Source organism: Protobothrops mucrosquamatus, unplaced genomic scaffold, assembly GCF_001527695.2.
Source record: "Protobothrops mucrosquamatus isolate PMUCROS unplaced genomic scaffold, P.Mucros_1.0 scaffold2603, whole genome shotgun sequence".
NCBI lineage: Eukaryota > Metazoa > Chordata > Lepidosauria > Squamata > Viperidae > Protobothrops > Protobothrops mucrosquamatus.
The window spans coordinates 124,269-143,560 of record NW_015388657.1 but is presented as its reverse complement, the minus strand read 5'-3'; the positions used below and the strand labels follow the sequence as shown (position 1 = coordinate 143,560).

General features: G+C 43.1%; 1 protein-coding gene across 1 annotated transcript in view; it reads right to left on the bottom strand.

The window, feature by feature from the left end:
- Positions 1-5,549: 5,549 nt before the first annotated feature.
- LOC107296018 (guanylate-binding protein 1-like) overlaps positions 5,550-19,292 on the bottom strand; it is a 14,640-nt gene continuing 897 nt past the window's right edge. Inside the window, exons 2-10 of the mRNA XM_015825355.1 lie at positions 17,898-18,025; positions 16,347-16,456; positions 14,965-15,161; positions 13,890-14,132; positions 12,069-12,349; positions 10,903-11,115; positions 9,466-9,568; positions 7,368-7,561; positions 5,550-5,786 (exon numbers count right to left, since the gene is read on the bottom strand). Coding sequence (XP_015680841.1) covers positions 5,550-5,786; positions 7,368-7,561; positions 9,466-9,568; positions 10,903-11,115; positions 12,069-12,349; positions 13,890-14,132; positions 14,965-15,161; positions 16,347-16,456; positions 17,898-18,025 — 1,706 coding nt within the window. The remainder of the gene's footprint in view (positions 5,787-7,367; positions 7,562-9,465; positions 9,569-10,902; positions 11,116-12,068; positions 12,350-13,889; positions 14,133-14,964; positions 15,162-16,346; positions 16,457-17,897; positions 18,026-19,292) is intronic.

Genomic DNA, 19,292 nt, shown 5'->3' with positions numbered 1-19,292 from the left:
GCTCATCGGGGAAAACGCGCACTAAAATCTACGGCAAGCTTGTTAGGAAGATTCTGGAGGTGGACAGTTCTGCACAGATTGCTAACTGCCTTTCCGAGAAACAGGAGACCAATTAGAACCAGCCGGATAATCCCACTACCAAAATTGGCAGTGGAAAGAAGCGAGGGACTTTCTCCATCATTCCCTATTGCTTCATCGTTAATATATTAGGATTTCATGTGTTGTGGGCCTTCCTGCAGGCTTTACAAATAATAGCAATATTCCTCTGGAGTCTTTCCTTGCAAGCTGCTTGGATAAGGGGTGGGGAATCAGAGACATATATAAGGGACTTCTCCGTGTCACCAGTGGCTTACTGCAGGCGAAAAAGTGATCATAGACTGGAGTTCTTCCAGTTTGCTTTTTCCCGCAGTAGGGAAGGGCTGGGACTTTAAAAGGAGGGGCTACCTTTTTCGGTTGTGAGCTGTGCAGAGAGCACTAAAGTGACAAAGAATCATGGGATATACGACATCTATGCATTTAAACACCCAGAAAAATACGGTATACTCCATTTAATCCTCCAGGGAAAGATTGAAGGCAAACGAGGTCCAGGCAGAAGAAGAACATCGTGGCTTCAAAATCTAAGGGACTGGTTTGGACAAAACTCAGCAGCACTTTTTTGTGCGGCTGCTGATAAAAACAGGATTGCCAACATGACCGCCAATGTCCGATAACGGATATGGCAGAAGGAGGAGGAGGAGGAGGAAGAAGAAGAAGAAGAGGAAGAGGAGGAAGAAGAAGAGGAAGAGGAAGAGGAGGAAGAGGAAGAGGAAGAGGAAGAGGAAGAGGAAGAAGAAGAAGAAGAAGAAGAAGAAGAAGAAGAAGAAGAAGAAGAAGAAGAAGAAGAAGAAGAAGAAGAAGAAGAAGAAGAAGAAGAAGAAGAAGAAGAAGAAGAAGAAGAAGAAGAAGAAGAAGAAGAAGAAGAAGAAGAAGAAGAAGAAGAAATTTAAAGATAAAGGTTTGCCCTGTCCAGTAGTGTCCAGCTCTAGGGGCCCGTGCTCATCTCTGTTTCTTAGCCATGGGAGTCAGCGTTGTCTGATGACGTTTCTGTGGCCAGCGTGGCCACAGCCGAGGCGCCTGGAACGCTGTTATTTTCCCACTTGAGTGGTACCTATTTATCTACTTGCGTTTGCGTGCTTTCAAACTGCTTAGGTGGGCAGGAGCTGGAGCAAGGAATGGGAGCTCACCCCATCGTGCGCCGTTCAGGTCTCAAAACCCTGGGCTATCAACGTTCTACACATTTAAAGAGCAGGAAAACTTACAACCCGCAGGAAAGGGGGAAATCAGAGATAACCGTCTTCTCTTCAACAGGATTGCGTCTGGGATATAGAGGGCTGCAATAGAACAGCATTGACCCACAACAGGTGACCCACAACACTGGGAGTTTGTCAGCCTCACTAGGTAGAGCAGACAGGAAACATGACTGGTTGTCCTAATTCTGCTTTACTGCAAAGCTACAGAATCTTGCAAGTCTGAAAAGATCATTCTCCTGTCTCCTCCTTTAGAGCCTAAGACATTAGGAAGGGCTCCTTCTAAGCAACTTGCTCCATCCACTATGCAGCTGTGGGCTACGGTGTCTCTTATCTGGTTGTTCCCTAGACCAGGGCTTTTCAACCTTTTCACCCATTGTACCACTTTTAGGATATGGCAACATCCGAGTACCACCAGTCGCCTAGCAAGGTGTCAAAAACGTGATGACCAAAAAAAAAGTGATAAAGTACAGGTAGTCCTCGACTTACAACAGTTCGCTTAGTGACTGTTCGAAGTTACAACGGCACTGAAAAAAGTGCCCCCTGAGCCACAGCCGAGCAAGACACCTGCCTGCCCACCCGGTGGCGCTCTTCCTCCTGTTGGAGGTTTTCATTGTTGTGAGCATTTCTGTTGAGAATTGGCAGCGGGGGGGGGGTGTTTGGATTTTATTTCCCCCCCCCCCCGTCTGCTGGGTGGTTGCAGCAGGTTTTGGTCACTTCACATGATCCTGGGACACTGTGACCGTCATAAATATGAATCAGTTGCCAAGCATCTGAATGTAAATCACAAGACCCTGGAGATACTGCAACATTCCAACTGATCAGCGCTTCTTCTGGGCTCAGCAGAAGTGCCAGGAACAGCACAGAGCTCCAGCTGGAGCCTGGCGCTGATCCTGGCGCTTCCGCTGAGCCCTGACAGCCCTGCAGCTCCAGCCATCTCTCGCTCAGGCTTGTGAGGTGCTGCCACCGGTTCAGCTCATTCCCCTCCCCCGCTACCCCTTTTCTAGGATGGTCGCGTACCACCTGCCAGGTGCCAATGTACCACAGGTGGTACCCGTACCACTGGTTGAAAAGCCCTGCACTAGACAGCTTTTCTTGGCTCTTTTTCCTAAGATCTGTCCCACATACTATTACAGGGTTTCCGATTGTTCTCCTTGGGAGAAGATGATTTGGGGGCAGGGATGTTTCAAAAACTATCTTGAGCCTATCTAAGGATTTCTACCACCCTTTCTCAACTGGAACGCTCTCCAGAGAAGTGGGCTTCAACTCCCAGAATATCCTGACTTATGCAATTGACGTTATGCTTCCTACTTCAAAAGGTGGACAAATCTCCAAATCAAGCAGGTCTAGAGGTAACGATCCAACATCCCTCAAGGGAATTGTCACGCAATATGACCTCGACTTGCAACCGTGCATTTAGTGACCGTTTAAAGTTACAATGGCACTGAAAAAAGTGACTTATGACCGTTTCTCACCCTTGGAACCATTGCATCATCCCCTTGGTCACGTGATCAAAATTCAGAAGCTTGGCAACCAGCTCGTATTTATGACGGTAGCAGTGTCCCAAGGTCATGTGATCAGCTTTTGGGATCTTTTGACGAGCAAAGTCCATGGGGAAGCCAGATTCATTTCACAACTGTGTTACTAACTTAACAACTGCAGTGATTCATTTCACAACTGTGGCGATAAAGGTCACGAGATGGGGCAAAACTCACTTAACAAATGTTTCATTTTGCAACGTATATTTGGGGCTGAATTGTGGTTGTAAGTTGAGAACTATTGGTGTGATATTTCTTGCAGCCAACTTTCTGCCCTTGAAATATTTTGGATTACCACTTTTTGTTGTTGTTGTTAGTTGCGAAGTCGTGTCCGACCCATCATGACCCCATGGACAATGTTCCTCCAGGCCTTCCTGTCCTCTGCCATCTTCTGGAGTCCATTTAAGTTCACGCCTACTGCTTCAGTGACTCCATCCAGCCACCTCCTTCTCTGTCGTCCTCTTCTTCTATTGCCCTCCATCTTTCCCAGCATTAGGCTCTTCTCCAGTGAGTCCTTCCTTCTCATTAGGTGGCCAAAGTATTTGAGTTTCAACTTCAGGATCTGGCCTTCTAAAGAGCAGTCAGGGTTGATCTCTTCTAGGACTGACCGGTTTGATCGCCTTGCAGTCCAGGGGACTCACAGGAGTCTTCTCCAGCACCAGAGTTCAAAGGCCTCAATTCTTTGGCGCTCCACCTTTCTTATGGTCCAACTTAAACCCAGCACACGAAGGGAGCATCGACAGAGAGGAAGTGATAATAACAACCCTTGAAATAACTGTACCTATGTACCGTTTATGTTTCCCTATTATGTAATATTCATCATTACCAATTGATCTGCAGCCAGCAGAGGGCAGTGCAGGATAGGAATTTTGTCTGCTTTATTTTTCCATTTCACATATTTTTTTTTATTTTTTTCTTTTGTCTGGTCTCCGAATCTTGTTGACCTCTGACGACGTCCTCCACTAATTCCTGCATTTTTATTGCAAGGTTGTTCCGAAGCGGCTTGCCATTGCCTCCCTCCTAGGACTGGGAGAGAGGGCTGGCTCAAGAACACCCAGCTGGCTTCATGCCTAAAGGTGGGATTCAAACTCGGGGTCCCTTAAGTTTGTGTTTACTATTTTGTTTTGTTTTGTTTTTTAAAAAAGCAGTTGAACGTTTTTGGAAGTTTTTCCAATCACTCTGATTACACCCGAGCTGGGTGGGCCAATAAAGAAAGAAGAAGAAAAAATATAGAGGAAAGAAAAAATGAAGAGTATATTTATTTACAGCTCTTCTTATGCTGCTGCTGTTTCCCCACCTGTTCTTCCCACCAAAGATCTTTCTCCTGTTTTTATGGCCTCTGATCCCAAATCACTTGCAATCCCCAGTTTTCCTTCCATCACAGTGGATAGCAAACACTTCCCGGAGGATTTACTTTAAATGTTACAACCAGACGTACATTGTACCCATAAGAAGCTACTTGCCACCTATTTCGGAACCGGTTTTTAAAGCTGCATGGAAGAACATGGGGGAAAAACTTTTCATCCCATTCCAAAGATGGCACCGCAAGCCTTGAAACGTCCTGTTTCAATACAAAAACATGATATGTAATTCTGTGACGGCTGAGCGAGATACAATAGGCATACTCAGCTGCTTGGGCTAATTAAATGAACTATTTATTTATTAAATTTCTGAATTGCTCACCTGACTTAAGTGACTCTGGCCAGATTACAAGAGCCGCTATAAACACGTGACCGAAACAGGATTCAAAAAACAAGATTGAAATGCACAGGTTCAAAGTGGAAATCAAAGTTAAAACCTTCAGAAATATGAATCTGAACTAGGCCTGGGGACTTCTGGTTTATGAAGCTCCTGCTGTGGAAATTGGCTCCTCACCCATCTGGTAACACAATAACACTAAAGATAAGGTGACCAACTTTTTTACAACGAGGAGGAGGACACAAATAAATTGAAGGAAAAAAAGTGAGTCTAATGCGTGCGTGTGTGCCATGTCATGGTTCGGTAAGAAGTAAACAAAGCCACTTGCCTGCGACGCACTCTTGCGCGCGGCGCATTCTCTCAAAACAATTCTGTGCAGAGCGCATGCGTCTCATAATCGCGTCTCGCCGCACTGTACCGAGCCTTGACGAATCGTCATGTCAAATACAAATTCGTCACATCACACGCAACGGATCGGCTCGGCATTGATCAAATACGGAGATTTACAGATTAGTCTTCAAATATCGAAAAGGAGGACATGTAGGAGGACACTTTTCGAGAGAGGACAGAACTTACAGAAGAAGGACTGTCCTCCCTAAAGGAGGATGGTTGGTCACCTTACTAAAGAGAATACTTAAAAATCTCTATCAATGCTAGGGGAATTCTGGCCATTGAAGTCCACATATCTTAACATTGCCAAGGCTGAGATACACTGAACTATATTGCCAAGGAAAGCAAAGAGTTTTTAGCCTTGATGTCATCTATAACACCCCCAAATATGATTTAATACATCAGGATTAAAACAAACAAACAAAAAACAGGAGTTTAACCTAAAGCCTGAACTCAACTTGTGACACCCAAGGAAGCCTCTGAGGCCTTGAAATGCTAAATCTCAAAGATCTTAAAGATATGTCCTTAAAGTCTGAGAATGATTTTGCACACTATGAATTTAAATGGACCGAACGTTATCTAAACCAACTCTAGCAAGAATGCAGCCAGGTCATTTTCAGGATGTGAAAGCACTTGATCAGTCCTTTGAACTTCTACTGTGGGCTAGAGTTTTGAAGCGGTCTACAATCGGTTCAACAACCTGATCGTGAATTTTCGATAATTTTTCACGGATCGCAGTCCTCAGGTTTTCCAACGCTGAGGAGATCCAACTTGGTTTTTCCACCTCTTCCTTTTTCTTCCTAAGCTCCTCGATCTCCTCGTTCAGCTGGCTCGCCTCCTTCTCAAAACCCTCTTCCAATAAAGCCTTCTGCTCCTGCGGACAGAGCAAACATCAGCATCATGAGACTGAAAGCAAAAGACGTGATGATTGTCCCAGACCGTGTTCAAGGATGTACCCAAGAAAGAAAGAAGATTCAAGATCTACTTGGTCAATGCCTGTCAAAGTGTAATTGTGTAAAGGAGGAAATAACCTCATATGGACTCCGCCCAGCGGTGGGATTCAGCCAGTTCGCACCACTTCAGCAGAACTGGCCCAGAATGGACCTCTGGAAGCAGCATTCACATAGAGAACTGGTTGTTCACATATTTGAATCCCACTCCTTCCTTCCTTCCTTCCTTCCTTCCTTCCTTCCTTCCTTCCTTCCTTCCTTCTTTCCTTCCAGTGGTGGGATTCAGCCAGTTTGCACCACTTCGGCAGAACCGGTAGCTAATTTGTTGTTGCCCAGGCCCAGAATGGACTTCCAGAAGCAGCATCCACACAGAGAACCGGTTGTTCACATATTTGAATCCCACTCCTTCCTTCCTTCCTTCCTTCCTTCCTTCCTTCCTTCCTTCCTTCCTTCCTTCTTTCCCTTCCTTCCTTCCTTCCTTCCTTCCTCCCTTCCAGTAGCGGGATTCAGCCAGTTCGCACCACTTCGGCAGAACCAGTAGCTAATTTTTTGTTGTCCAGGCCCAGAATGGACTTCCGGAAGCGGCATCCACACAGAGAACCAGTTGTTGACATATTTGAATCCCACCACTGACTCCACCCCATTAGATCCCTATAATTCAGCTCAGTTACTCTCTCGGCCAGGGTGAGGTGTGTCCTGCAGTGAACAATTCACGTGGCTTCTGGACCAGTTGGCATATAAAGTAGCACAGGAAATGGGAATTCAAAGCCGTCTTGTGTCAGAAATCTTCATTCCCCAAATCGCGAAAGATTCTTTGCACTTTAAGGAGGGGGGGGGAATCCTCTTTTCATTTCCTCTTCTCTTACTCCTAACAGATCACAGCCAGAGCTGACATCGTAAGTCCGTACAAGTACAGTATAGTCACAGGCTGTCTCGCTTAATGACTGTGACAAAATAAAGAAAGATATACGTCGGGATCCAATCTGGGTCCGTCGTCGGGACCAGAGATATTGTCTTCCGAGCTTTCTGACTTACGCTGGAGCCCATCTTCAGGAAACGTCTCTCTAGCAGAGTGTGTGCTGTTCTGTGTGTTTTTTGTGGTGCCTGTTGTATGTGGCTTTTTAGATGTTGACTGGGGTGTGTTGATGACTGGCTTTTTAAGTCATGGGTTGTCGTTTGCTTGTGCTATCCAGCCCTCGCCTTCTAAATACTGACGAGAGGCTTGTTTTCCAAGTTCCAATCACTGCCCTGGCTGTTTTTGGACCTGCTCGTCCAACAATCTTAGTAGCTGCAAAATTGATTGACGGGATGATTTGCTTACTGACCAACCCAGATTGGATCCTGCAGCATTTTCCCGGGACACGTATATTCACCTTCATTGGTGAAAGAGATACTTGCACTACGCTTGTCCTAAACCCATTGCTTTTCAGTTTTGGAAGTCTGCCTGTTTGTTAAGACCTGACCTCCCAACTACAGCAAGCCCTTGCTGAGATTATCGTGTTTACCCTGAGTTTGCTTTCGATCATCTTCTCGTACTCTTCCAGCCTCTGCTTCTTTTCTTCCAGCCTCTTCTTCTTCAGCATATGAAAGTTCATGTCCTGACTCTGTTTGTGGTCCGCCGATTTCTGTTTTGACATTTCTTTTTCCTGCTTCTGAACCTCCTTCTCTAGTTCTTTGGCTTTGGCCTTCATCTTTTCATCTAAGCCGGGGTGGGGTGGGGAAGAGGAAGACATAAACAACTGCAGGTGATGTGCAAGTTGGCAAATACAGTAGTGGCCAAAACTGTGGAAACCTTTTGGGGAAAGTGTGCAGTAGAAATGCCACCTTTGGTTAAGTTTCCACCCATTTTTCTTCTAATTTCTTTATAACTATAGCCTTGTTCACTTAACAATACTATTTTGCATCGCTTTCTGGGCAACCAGTCAACTCTTTGCACCATGACTTTAATTTTATTACGTTTCACAAGCTCACTCAATGAAAGAACACAAAAAAACTCAACCAACTTGATAGCGATCACATAACACACTGACAAATGTCCTCCTCTCAGCTTCGATACAGGACATCAATAACTGGATCCTACCGTGATCTGATTGGCTCATTGCCAAAACAAGGTGACACCTGATTGGCTCTCTAAATGCTCATGCTCATTGGATACCATCAGATGAAGGAAAGCTACCTGAGATCAATCTAAGCAAGTTGTGCTTCCTTTTTCTGGTTATTTGGCTATAACTTTTCATAGAATATGGTACAGATAATTGAACAAACTTTGTTGCGTTACATTCTTGATTAAATTATCTTTCCATTGATATGTAATTTTATGGTACTACTCCCCCCAAAAAAGTGGTGTTATTAGCCATCAAACCTCAAAAATACACTTTTTCCCAAAAGGTTTCCACAATTTTGGCCACGACTATCTTATATAAATAAAAATGAAAATGTTCGTTTGTTCAAAATCTTAAATCTCCGAAAGTTCTTCACCGATTGCTTTGAAATTTTCACACAACGTTGCATTCGAATACGCACGTGTTTTTATATACCTATATTATATAAATGTCACACCTGTGACAGGTAAAAACATGCTTTTTTTGAAAAACAGTGCCATCTGTTGGACGTAAAAGCAACACACGCTTTTACCAGGCTGAGCAACAGCAACGCGTGGCTGGGTACAGCTAGTATTGCAATAAATAAGTAGATTTGGCTACAGGCAGCCCTTGCTTAATTATGATTGGAGGTTCCATCCCTCATCCACTCAGTCATAAAGTACAATTCAGGTCGTCCTCGACTTAACGACCACACAACTGAGCCCAACATTTCTGTTGCTAAGCAAGTCATTTGTTAAGTGAATTTTGCCCCATTTTATGACTTTTCTTGCCACAGGTGTTAAGTAAATCACTGCAGTTGTCAAGTTAGTGACACCGTTGTTAAGGGAACTTGGCTTCCCCATTGACTTTGCTTGAAGGGGATCCCGTGATCCTGGGACACTCCGACTGTCATAACTATGAATCAGCTGCCAAGCATCTGGATTCACGTGACCGCGGAGATGCTGTAATAGTCATAAGTGTGAAAAATGGTCGTAAGTCACTTTTTTCAGTGCCCTTGTAACTTTGAACGGTCACTAAATGAACTGTTGTAAGTCGAGGACGACCTGTACACATTTCCAGTCTCACTGTAACGAGGGTGTTTGGAACAAGAGAAGGCTATCGGCTGCAGTAGGGGAATTACAAGAATATTGCCCAAAGAGGCATTAAACAAATTACACGAACATTTTAGGAAAGACAATTATTTCCCCTAGAATCCTTTTTTCTAAAAAGAAATAAATCTTAAAACAGGGGTGTGATATGCTTGGATCAGCTCCTTCCCGAGGTCCTAGGCTCTCCTGCTCAGCATTTTGCAATTCGTTTATTGGGATATAAATGAATGCAGTTACAAATATTGGATAATGCTGCAGAAAAAGGACGCCTCTCCATCTTTCATTGCCAAGTACTTACTTAAAGGAGAGAGGAAAGCATTTTCCCAATGAGTTTAAAGATAAACAAGTCGGTTCCCACCTTCAAAGCAGAACCAACATCCCAGCATCATCCCGACACTTGTTCACACCTTTACCTGCTATTTCCTTCTCCTTCATTTGAAGGGCTATGTCATTTTGAAGGATGGCTTTGCTGATGTCTTCCTTGCCCCGGAGGAATTTTTTCAGGATCTTCCATGCCTGGTTGAAGGAAAAGAGAGAGTGAGCTGGAGTGACGCAGAGACGCCAGCGATAGGAGGAAGTGTGAAAGTGTGCTGGACCAGATTGTAGCTAGCTTAGGAATTAAGAACTACGTTAGAGCATTTAGCATTTAAAGGGTTAACGCTGTCTCCCTAAGAGATGGCCTCTGGGAAATGTAGTCTAGCTGTTAAGTCAGTCCTATATCTTATCGAGTCAGTGGGAGTGTCTTCAAAGTTTATGACAGGACTTCCTGGCTAGGTGTATGTAAAAGCCTTTGTGTAAGACAGACACGCGGTTCCTGTGCTCCATACGAATATGGGGTGAATCTACCTCTAATATTTTACACCACAAGAACGGAGAGAGTATGATACGTTCGTCAGAAGAACTCTTCTTGACTGTAAGTTATTGTTTAGAGATTCCTGAAGAATAAATAATCTGAATATTAATCGGTCTTTGGAGTTTATCTGTCTGTGACGAACAGGATTAAAGCAGATCTCTTGTTTGGACCAGAACAGTAAAATATTACAGGTAGATTCACCCCATATTCGTATGGAGCATAGGAACCGCGTGTCTAACTGAACGATCTCCCTGGAGGATGGCACTGCTGTCAAATGGGGGACAAGTGAAATCTCACGCCAAATTGGGGGAAAATTGGCTTCCTGTAGCTCGTCAAAAGGACATTTTAAATGAAAAAGCACAGTCTTGATGCCAGGGAGGTAGGTATGCAATGATGGGAATTTCACCCAAAAAGGAAATCCATTTCTTCCCTTCAAACATCTGTTATCACGATTGGAAATAATAATAATAGAGTTGTGTCTGACTCTAGGGGCCAGTGGTCATCTCCGTTTCTTAACCGAGGGAGACAGCATTGTAATTTCCATGGTCATATGGCCAGCTTGGCTATAGCTGAGGCACACGGAATGCTGTTACCTTCCCACTGAAGTGGTACCTATTTATCTACTCGCATTTGTCTGCTTTCAAACTGCTAGGTGTGCAGAAGCTGGAGCAAGGAACGGGAGCTCACCCGTTGCATTGCGCTCAGGTCTCAAACTCTCAGCATTTTTAACCATGGAGCCATCAGGCCCACCTATACATTACGTGCTTCATTTTCCCGGAAGCTTTATCCAATGTTACAAAGTCTAGCCCAGACATGACAAACTCGCGACATCACGTGACGTTGTGCAACGTATCGGGCCGGTTGGTTTTGCCATTGCCGGCAATGGGGTGGGCGCGGCTTCAGTATGATGAAACTGGCCCGCGGGCCGACAGTCTAGCCTAACAGAATTACATCATCCTTTGTGAGTATTAATTTACCAAACCTCATCATTTTGTACCATGATTCCTTTCTTAGGCGTATCAAAGAATTGTTTCTCCACTTTCTGGAGGTCATTAAGAAATTCCTGGTGGCCACCAGCTCGGGAGTAGCTTCCGTTCTTGATATTCTGCTCCAGGCCCTCAGATAGTGAAGCTAATAAAGCTGAACAGATTTCGGAGGATTTCTCTTTATTTTTCTGACAGTACTCTTCTTTCTTGCTATCCAGAGTTTTCTGGTAGGAACAAAAGATAACAAAGCAAGAACTGAGATTTGACAAACAAATCCATGTTTGTACATTGTATACATGCTGGTGGTCTTCCATGATTAAACAGACCTTCATCCCAATTTGAAATGGTGGCTGCTCTTCCTTTAATTCAGGGGTCTTCAAACTTGGCCCTTTTATGACTTGTGGACTTCAACTCCCAGAATTCCTCAGCCAGGCATGCTGGCTGAGGAATTCTGGGAGTTGAAGTCCACAAGTCATAAAAGGGCCAAGTTTGAAGACCCCTGCTTTAATTTAACTAGAGCAGTGTCTCTTCAGGGCAACAGGGCTTTAAGATGTATGGACTTCAACTCCCAGAATTCCTCAACCAGTATTGGTGGTTGTGGAATTCTGAGAGCTGAGGTCCACACAACTTAAAGCCATCATGGGTGAGAAACACTGAACTAGTTACTAGAGAGGATCCTTAAGTCTTAGAACAGGAACAGAATTTTCCAAAAGGGCTGATGATGACATCCCTCGTCATCCTGTCAATTCTCCTGGATGTTCCTTCCCACATCCATCATTTGTCCTTCACGGCAATCAGGCACATTTCCAAATAAAACACCTGGCGATATAGCCATCCACCAATATCTTGACTAGGAACATCTCCCACCACTTGTGTGAGGCTAGAACAAGAATACTATGTTTTGTATTCTTTTCTAAAATATTTTTTTAAACTTTATTATAAGATAAAAATGCAGAAAGAAACGTGTTTTTTTTCAACTTTGAGCAAAAATGCCAGGAGCATTTTCCAGACAGAAACAAAACGAGAAGAGTTCTTCTCTTTAATTAAAACCGTTTGGCCATCTCTGTCAATTCCATATTTTCTGTAGTCTTATAACTACAGGTTAAGGTTCCAGAACACAGGACCCATGAGTTTTCAATATTGTCTATAAAGGTTGGTATCATACAAGATTACCTACCATGAGTTCAACCTGGAACTGACGTGTATCATCCTTGAAAGCACGAGCCATGAACATCTGGAGAGCCTGTTCCTCACATATTTTATGTTTGTCCAGAAGTTCCTGAAGACTATCAGTGGGTAGCGGCAAGCTATGGTCCATCAGTTGCGCATAGCGAGCAACAGCTTCCTGCAGGGCTGCCCTGTTCTCAATCTCGGCCAACGCCAAGACTGTGTTCTCCAGGCAGGGAATATTCCCACTAGAGATAGTATCCACGTAGGTCTCAACCATCTTTGCCAATACTGCATAGAGAAAAATAATATAGATCGTTGAACCATCAGCCGGACATATTCAGCTATCGTTGCTCATTGTGGAGCAGACTCAAGAATTTAAGGCATTGCGCCATAACATGCTTGCCAATAGTCTATGTTGATTCTCACTCATCCAGGTCATGGTTGTCCCAACGGTGTTTTTTCAATAGGCAACTGGACTTTTTCCTTGACAATGTTTCCCTTCTCATCCAAGAAGCTTCTTCAGTTCGGACTCAATGACTCTCAGAGAGAGTGCTAATGACCAGATGATCGCAGGGAATATCAGTCCTTCCATTCTCCACCATCCAGTCAGAACTGAAGAAGCTTCTTGGATGAGACGCAGGGAAAACAAAGAAAGTCCAGTTGAAAAAGCATCATGCTTGCCAGTTGGGCTAGATCAGGGGTAGGCAACCTTGGCTCTTTTATGACTCGTGGACTTCAACTCCCAGAATTCCTGAGCCAGTCATGCTGAGGGGAAAGGGAGAGGTTTCCATGCTGAGCCATGCTGGCTCAGGAATTCTGGGAGTTGAAGTCCATGAGTCATAAAAGAGCCAAGGTGGCCTACCCGTGGGCTAGATGGTCCAGCCTGCATGGCTTTCTGGAGGAGACTTCATTCAACAGAATGAGGCATAGTGCATGCAAATTTTGCAGATGTCCCTGGCTTATAATAATAACACCCCAGACTTAACAACTGTTGAAAAGAAAGACAAAAAAGTCTGAACAGTGGATGTGGCAGTACCTGGAGACAGCAGAACAGAAGAGAAAGAACTCGAGAAGATAACTAAATACAAAGAAGACCTGCAAATAGAAATAGAACGACTGTGGCAAAAGAAAGCAAAGATGGAACTCATAGTAATAGGACCTGGGGTGCAAACCCAAAATAACTGGAGCACCACTTGAACACCATCAGCAATGACAAAATCTCCATCAGTCAGTTGCAAAAGGCAGCTGTACTCGGACTAGTTGACATCCTATGACATTACTTTCAACGTCATCAAACATCCACATCTGCCTATCCCAGGTCCTTGAGAAGAACTCCATTGGACCAAAATGCCAAATCCAATATAAACATCTGGCTGAGTATAGTTATTCCTCGATTTACGACCAGAACTGAGCCCCATTTTTTGTTGCTAAGTGAGACATTTCTTAAATGTATTTTGCCCCATTTTACAACCTTTCTTGCTACATTTAACACTTCTCGTTAAGTGACTCACTGCAGTTTTTAAGTTAGTAACAGGGTTGTGAAGTGAATCTGGCTTTTCCCCAACGACTTTGGTTGACCAAAGGTCACAAAAGGGGATCACATGACCCCAGGACACTGTGACCGTCATAAATATGAGCCAGTTGCCAAGTGTCTGAATTTTGATCACCTGACTAGGGGGATTCTGCAACGGACGTGTGAAAAATGATTACAAATCACTTTTTTCAGTATTGCTGTAACTTCAAACAGTCACTAAATGAACCGTTGTAAATCGAGGACTACCTTTATACAACCAATAATAATAATAATGATAGAGCTAGAAGGACTCACAGTTGCCAGTGACAACATGTCCGCCTGGAAGAGTCTTTTCTTGGGATGTCGCATAGACATAACGACAAAATCTCTTTGTTTGTTCCACAAATTCAGGCTCCAGCTGATTATCCACCATCTTTTCCAGATAGGGCAAGTTCCTACTTTTAGTAGGGCAATCAAAGACGAAGCATTTCCGGGTGTGGAAAAATAGTCGGATGTATTTCCGTGGCAGATTGAATATCTGCTCCTTCTGACTGTTACCTAGAAAGCAACATGTCCACCTGGCAGGTAAATCAGAATTTCACTGGGGAAAGTTCCCATCTCTATTATTTAGTGCCATTTAACTGTACTAAGTACAGGTTTCTCCTCTTACTTTATCCACCTTTTCTCTCTTATAGAGGCCACAAATCTATAATGTGAGTTTTTCTGATTTCCAAATCAGTGACTTTGGATAGCCTCTATTTAACACACTGCACTGTGATTTACCCAGAAGGATTTTGTGGAAAGGCGATGCACAAATTAAGGGTGGCTTAGTCTTTTAACCTGTAGACTCAGCCACCAAAGTATATGCAAATTGCAATCCGAAATTCCAAGCGGCAGCTTCTGGCAATTGCAACCCTGATTTAAATTAATCGAGAAAACCGAGCATTGAAGAAATAACACCATTGCTTATTGCACAACAAGTCATTTGGTTAGGGAACAAATGAGGAAAACAACTCAGCTTTTATTTCAGTGCCGTGACTACTGAGAATGAAATGGGTTTTCCTAAGAAAAACAGATTCCTATTGGGTATTTTTGTTGTCAATTTAGCTTGTTTCAAAGTTCAATTATTTTTTATTATATCATATCTGCTGAGTCTTATTTTACAATGCTCTGTCACCCAGATGACTTCCTTGGCTAAATTAGCAGAACCTACCATTTCCTGGTTTCTAGTCTGGTGTTTTCATTGCTAGATCAAACTGGCTTGGGTGATACTGTTTACCTCTTGAGGTCTATTCTGAGCCTCCCTAAAGAAGGAAAATTTAGGGCTGAGGCTTCTATTCTTTATTCAAGTGGTCACATAGACCTTCACGTTGCATTTGTCATCGGTTACCTTTTTTTAATTCCAGAGCGTGTTCCAGATATTCGTCCTCCGTGATGGATTGCCCGTCCCGTTCCAGCTGCAGTGCGAAGTCTCGCACCGTCCAGAGGAACATTGGGAAAAAGCCGACAAATTCGGAAGAGTCGTCTGTATCTCCAGGAGTGGAGGAAGCCTTTGCCTTGATATATTCAGACAGCTCCGTCACAAAACTGTTGGGCCAGTTTAGGATCAAGCAATGTACATGTGCGGTAAACAAAGAGGATGATCTTGAAGGCTAGAGAGAAGATTTGCTACCAAGGCAATTGTCAAATAAATGAAAGAACATTATAGCCTCAGAATAAAGTGAAATTATCCCTGTTGAAGAGCAACGTGGTTCTAATAACAGGCTTCACCTATTCATTGCCTCAGCCCATTTTCTGTGTCTGCACAATACCCCGAAATGTAAGCCAGTCAACATTCACTCTAATCAAGCTTAAGCATGCGGGGAAACACAGTGGATGAGTTTGGAAATGATGTAGGCAAGGATTTTCCTGAAGTCTACCTCGCTCCAAATCTGACTGCATAGAACAGTGGTGGGGAACTATGGCCTTTTATGACTGGTGGACTTCAACTCCCAGAATTCCTGAGCCAGCCATGCTGAGGGGAAAGGGAGAGGTTTCCATGCGGAGCCATCATGGCTCAGGAATTCTGGGAGTTGAAGTCCACAAGTTATGAGGGGGCCATAGTCTCCCCACTTCTGGCATAGCACAACAGAGCTATTCTTGAGAAGGATACAGATATGGCCCTTTTATGACTTGTGGACCTCAACTCCCAGAATTCCCGAGCCAGTTATGGTTATTTAAAGCACAACAAAATTGACTTCCTTTTTTTCTCTCTTCCTTCTTTTTTGCCTTTCCTCTTTTTTCTCTTTTTTTTTTCTCTTTTCTTACTCTGTATTAATTTCCCTTAATCTTTTCCCTTCTTTCTTAAAACTGATAATAAAACTGTAATAAAGCAAAACAAAATTATCCCTGCTGAAAAGCAATGTGGTTCCAATAATAGACTTCACCTGTTCATTGCCTCAGCCCATTTTCTAGGCCTCCACAATACCCCGACATGTAAGGCAGTCAATATTCAAACTAAGTAAGTTTAGCATGCTGGGGAAATGCAGTGGGCAAGTTTGAAAATGACGTAGACAAGGATGTTCCTGAAAGCTGCCTCACTCCAAATCTGACTGCATAGAACAGGGGTGGGGAACTATGGTCCTTTTATGACTTGTGGACTTCAACTCCTAGAATTCCCCAGCCAGCCATGATGGCTCAGGAATTCTGGGAGTTGAAGTCCACAAGTCATAAAGTGGCCATAATCTCCCCACTTCTGGCATAGCACAACAGAGCTACTCTTGAAAAGGATACTGAAGCTTGTCCAATGCACTCTGATCAATGGTCCCCAGACTGTTGTAGACCAGGGTGCTGCTCAACAACACGGCCAAAGCAAAGATCCAGGCATCGTTTTGAGAGCTGCCCTAGAGAGGGACAAGAATAGGTTATGATCTGTTTCTGACTTCTGCTGAGTTTATCTATGGCAGTTAGAAGGTAACTTCTAATAAGCATAAGATACCATTCGTTCACCACTCCAGAATTTATTCACTGAGTCATTCATCTATTCAGACAGTCCCAGACAGGGTGCTGGGAGTTGTAGTTTAGGAAAATTTGAGGCTACGCATTGTAGGAGTTTCAAATAACAGGTGGGAAGGGATACGTAAAAGCAAAGTAAACAGCTTTCCCCATTTACTTAGCTGGCTAGGAAAGTTGTAAATGACTCGGGGATCCTACAACTATGGTAAATACATGCCAGTTGCCCAGGACCTAAATTAGGATCACGTGACCATGGTGATGCTGTGATGGTCATAAGTGTAAGGATCAGATATAAGACACTTTTTTCAGTGCTATTGTATCGAGGCGTCTGACTCTTGAGCCATGAAGGGAAAATGTACGGTAAGATAATAGAAACAAGATCAAGACCAGTTATAGAACAACAACCAGCAGAAGAGGAGATACATTTTAGAAGAAATAGAAGCTGCACAGATGCAATTTTTGTGCTTAAACAACCAATAGAAAAAGAATATGGAATACAATAAAAATCCCTTTCTCGCATTTGTAGACCAAGAGAAAGCATTTGGTAAGAGTTGATAGAAAATTGTTATGGCAAACATTGACTCAATATGGAGTAAGTAAACATAGGTATTTAGGTTTTCCTGCTTGAGCAGGGGGCTGGACTAGAAGACCTCCAAGGTCCCTTCCAGCTCTATTCTATTTCTATTTCTATTCTTATTCTATTCTATTCTTATTCTATTTCTATTTCTATTTCTATTTCTATTCCATTCCATTATTCTATTCTATTCTATTCTATTCTATTCTATTCTATTCTATTCTATTCCATATTTTCTATTCTATTCTATTCTATTCCATATTTTCTATTCTATTCTATTCCATTCCATTCCATTCCATTCCATTAATTCCTCTGTTCTATTCCATTCCATTCCATTAATTCTTCTATTCTATTCTATTCTATTCTATTCTATTCTATTCTATTCTATTCTATTCTATTCTATTCAAAAAACATCTTATTAGAGTATGCAGAAGCTTATACAGTGACTGCGGAAGTCCAATCAGAACAAACCAAGGAACATCTGAACCCTTCATAGTAACATCTGGAGTAAAACTATCCCCACTATTGTTTATCACCTACATTGACAGGATAAGCACAGCCAAACCCAAGAATGGAAATAATATGAACAAACGTCTCTTTGCAGATGATCAGGCATTGATAGCAAGTCCAGTTGAGAAACTGCAAAATCATCTTATGGACAGGAATGCCAGACAAATAATACAAAAATCAGCAAAGAGAAAAACAGAAGTGATTGAATTCTTTTATACAAAGAAATATAAAAATATAAAAATCACCTTTTCCACATCACCTATTCCCTCAGTATCCAGAAGGACAAGGGTTTGATTAGGCCTATCTGGATAGGGAACGCACCACATCCAGATTCCTTTCGTTTTTGCTTGCACTGTGGAGCCTAAACAGAAGCCTACAAATGGAAAAATGGGATAAGGTTTAGATCTAAAACGGTCAACCTGTAATATGTGAGCTACAGTTAGCAATAAGACACAGGTTGTTCACCTGTCTTTACACCTTGAAGCAGGAAGTTATGCAAGGGCGTAGTTTCCCATGTGAAAATGGTCATCAAAAAATATTTCATTTTGCAATATAAGAAAAAGCACAAGAACCCTCAAAAGATAAGGGGCCTACATTTCTGAGAAGCTAAAAAAAAACACCAGAAGAAGAGTTATAAACATGTATTGATTAAAATAGCAATCTAGACATTCTGTAATGGGAGGGGAGAAAGACCTTGGGAGAAGGGCAAAGAGATCAGATAAGAGACAGCACAGCCTTCTGATGGACAGTGGGAGGGGCAAGAGGCTCAGAAGAGACCCCCCCCTAGATTCTCTGGCAGTTAAAGGAGATGAGTGGAGAACTCAACTTTCAGATTCTGTCAAGGTAGCTTTACAATAAAGAAAATTGGCTCCTTTGATCAAGTTTCCTGTCTGATTTGTTCCATGAGGCCAACATCACCTAATAATAACAGAGTAGCAGAGCAGGACGGGACTTTGGAGGTCTTCTAGTCCAGCCTCCTGCACAAGCAGGAGACTCTGTGCCATTCCAGATAGGTGGCTTTCCAGTCTCTTCTTAAAAGCCTCCAGTGATGGAGCATCCACAACTTATGGAGGCAAGCTGTCCCACTGGTTAATTGTCCCCCTCACCATTAGGCAATTTCTCCTTAGTTCTAGGTTGCTTCTCTCCTTGATTAGTTCCCAACCATCGCTTCTTGTCCTGCCTTCTGGTGTTTTCTTATTTACTCTCAAACTTACTGTTGCTGTTGCTGGAACTGGGTATGTCTAGTTTAATGAAAAGAAGGATGAGGGGGGACATGATAGCAGTGTTCCAATATCTCAGGGGCTGCCCCAAAGAAGAGGGAGTCAAGCTATTCTCCAAGGCGCCTGAAGGCAGGACGAGAAGCAACAGGTGGAAACTGATCAAGGAGAGAAGCAACCTAGAACTAAGGAGAAACTTCCTGACAGTGAGAACAATTAACCAATGGAACAACCTGCCTCCAGAAGCGGTGAATGCTCCAACACTGGAAGTTTTTAAGAAGAGACTGGACAGCCATTTGTCTGAAATGGTGTAGGGTTCCTGCCTGAGCAGGGGGTTGGACTCGATGACCTCCATGGTCCCTTCCAACTTTATTATTATTATTATTATTATTATTATTATTATTATTATTATTATTATTATTA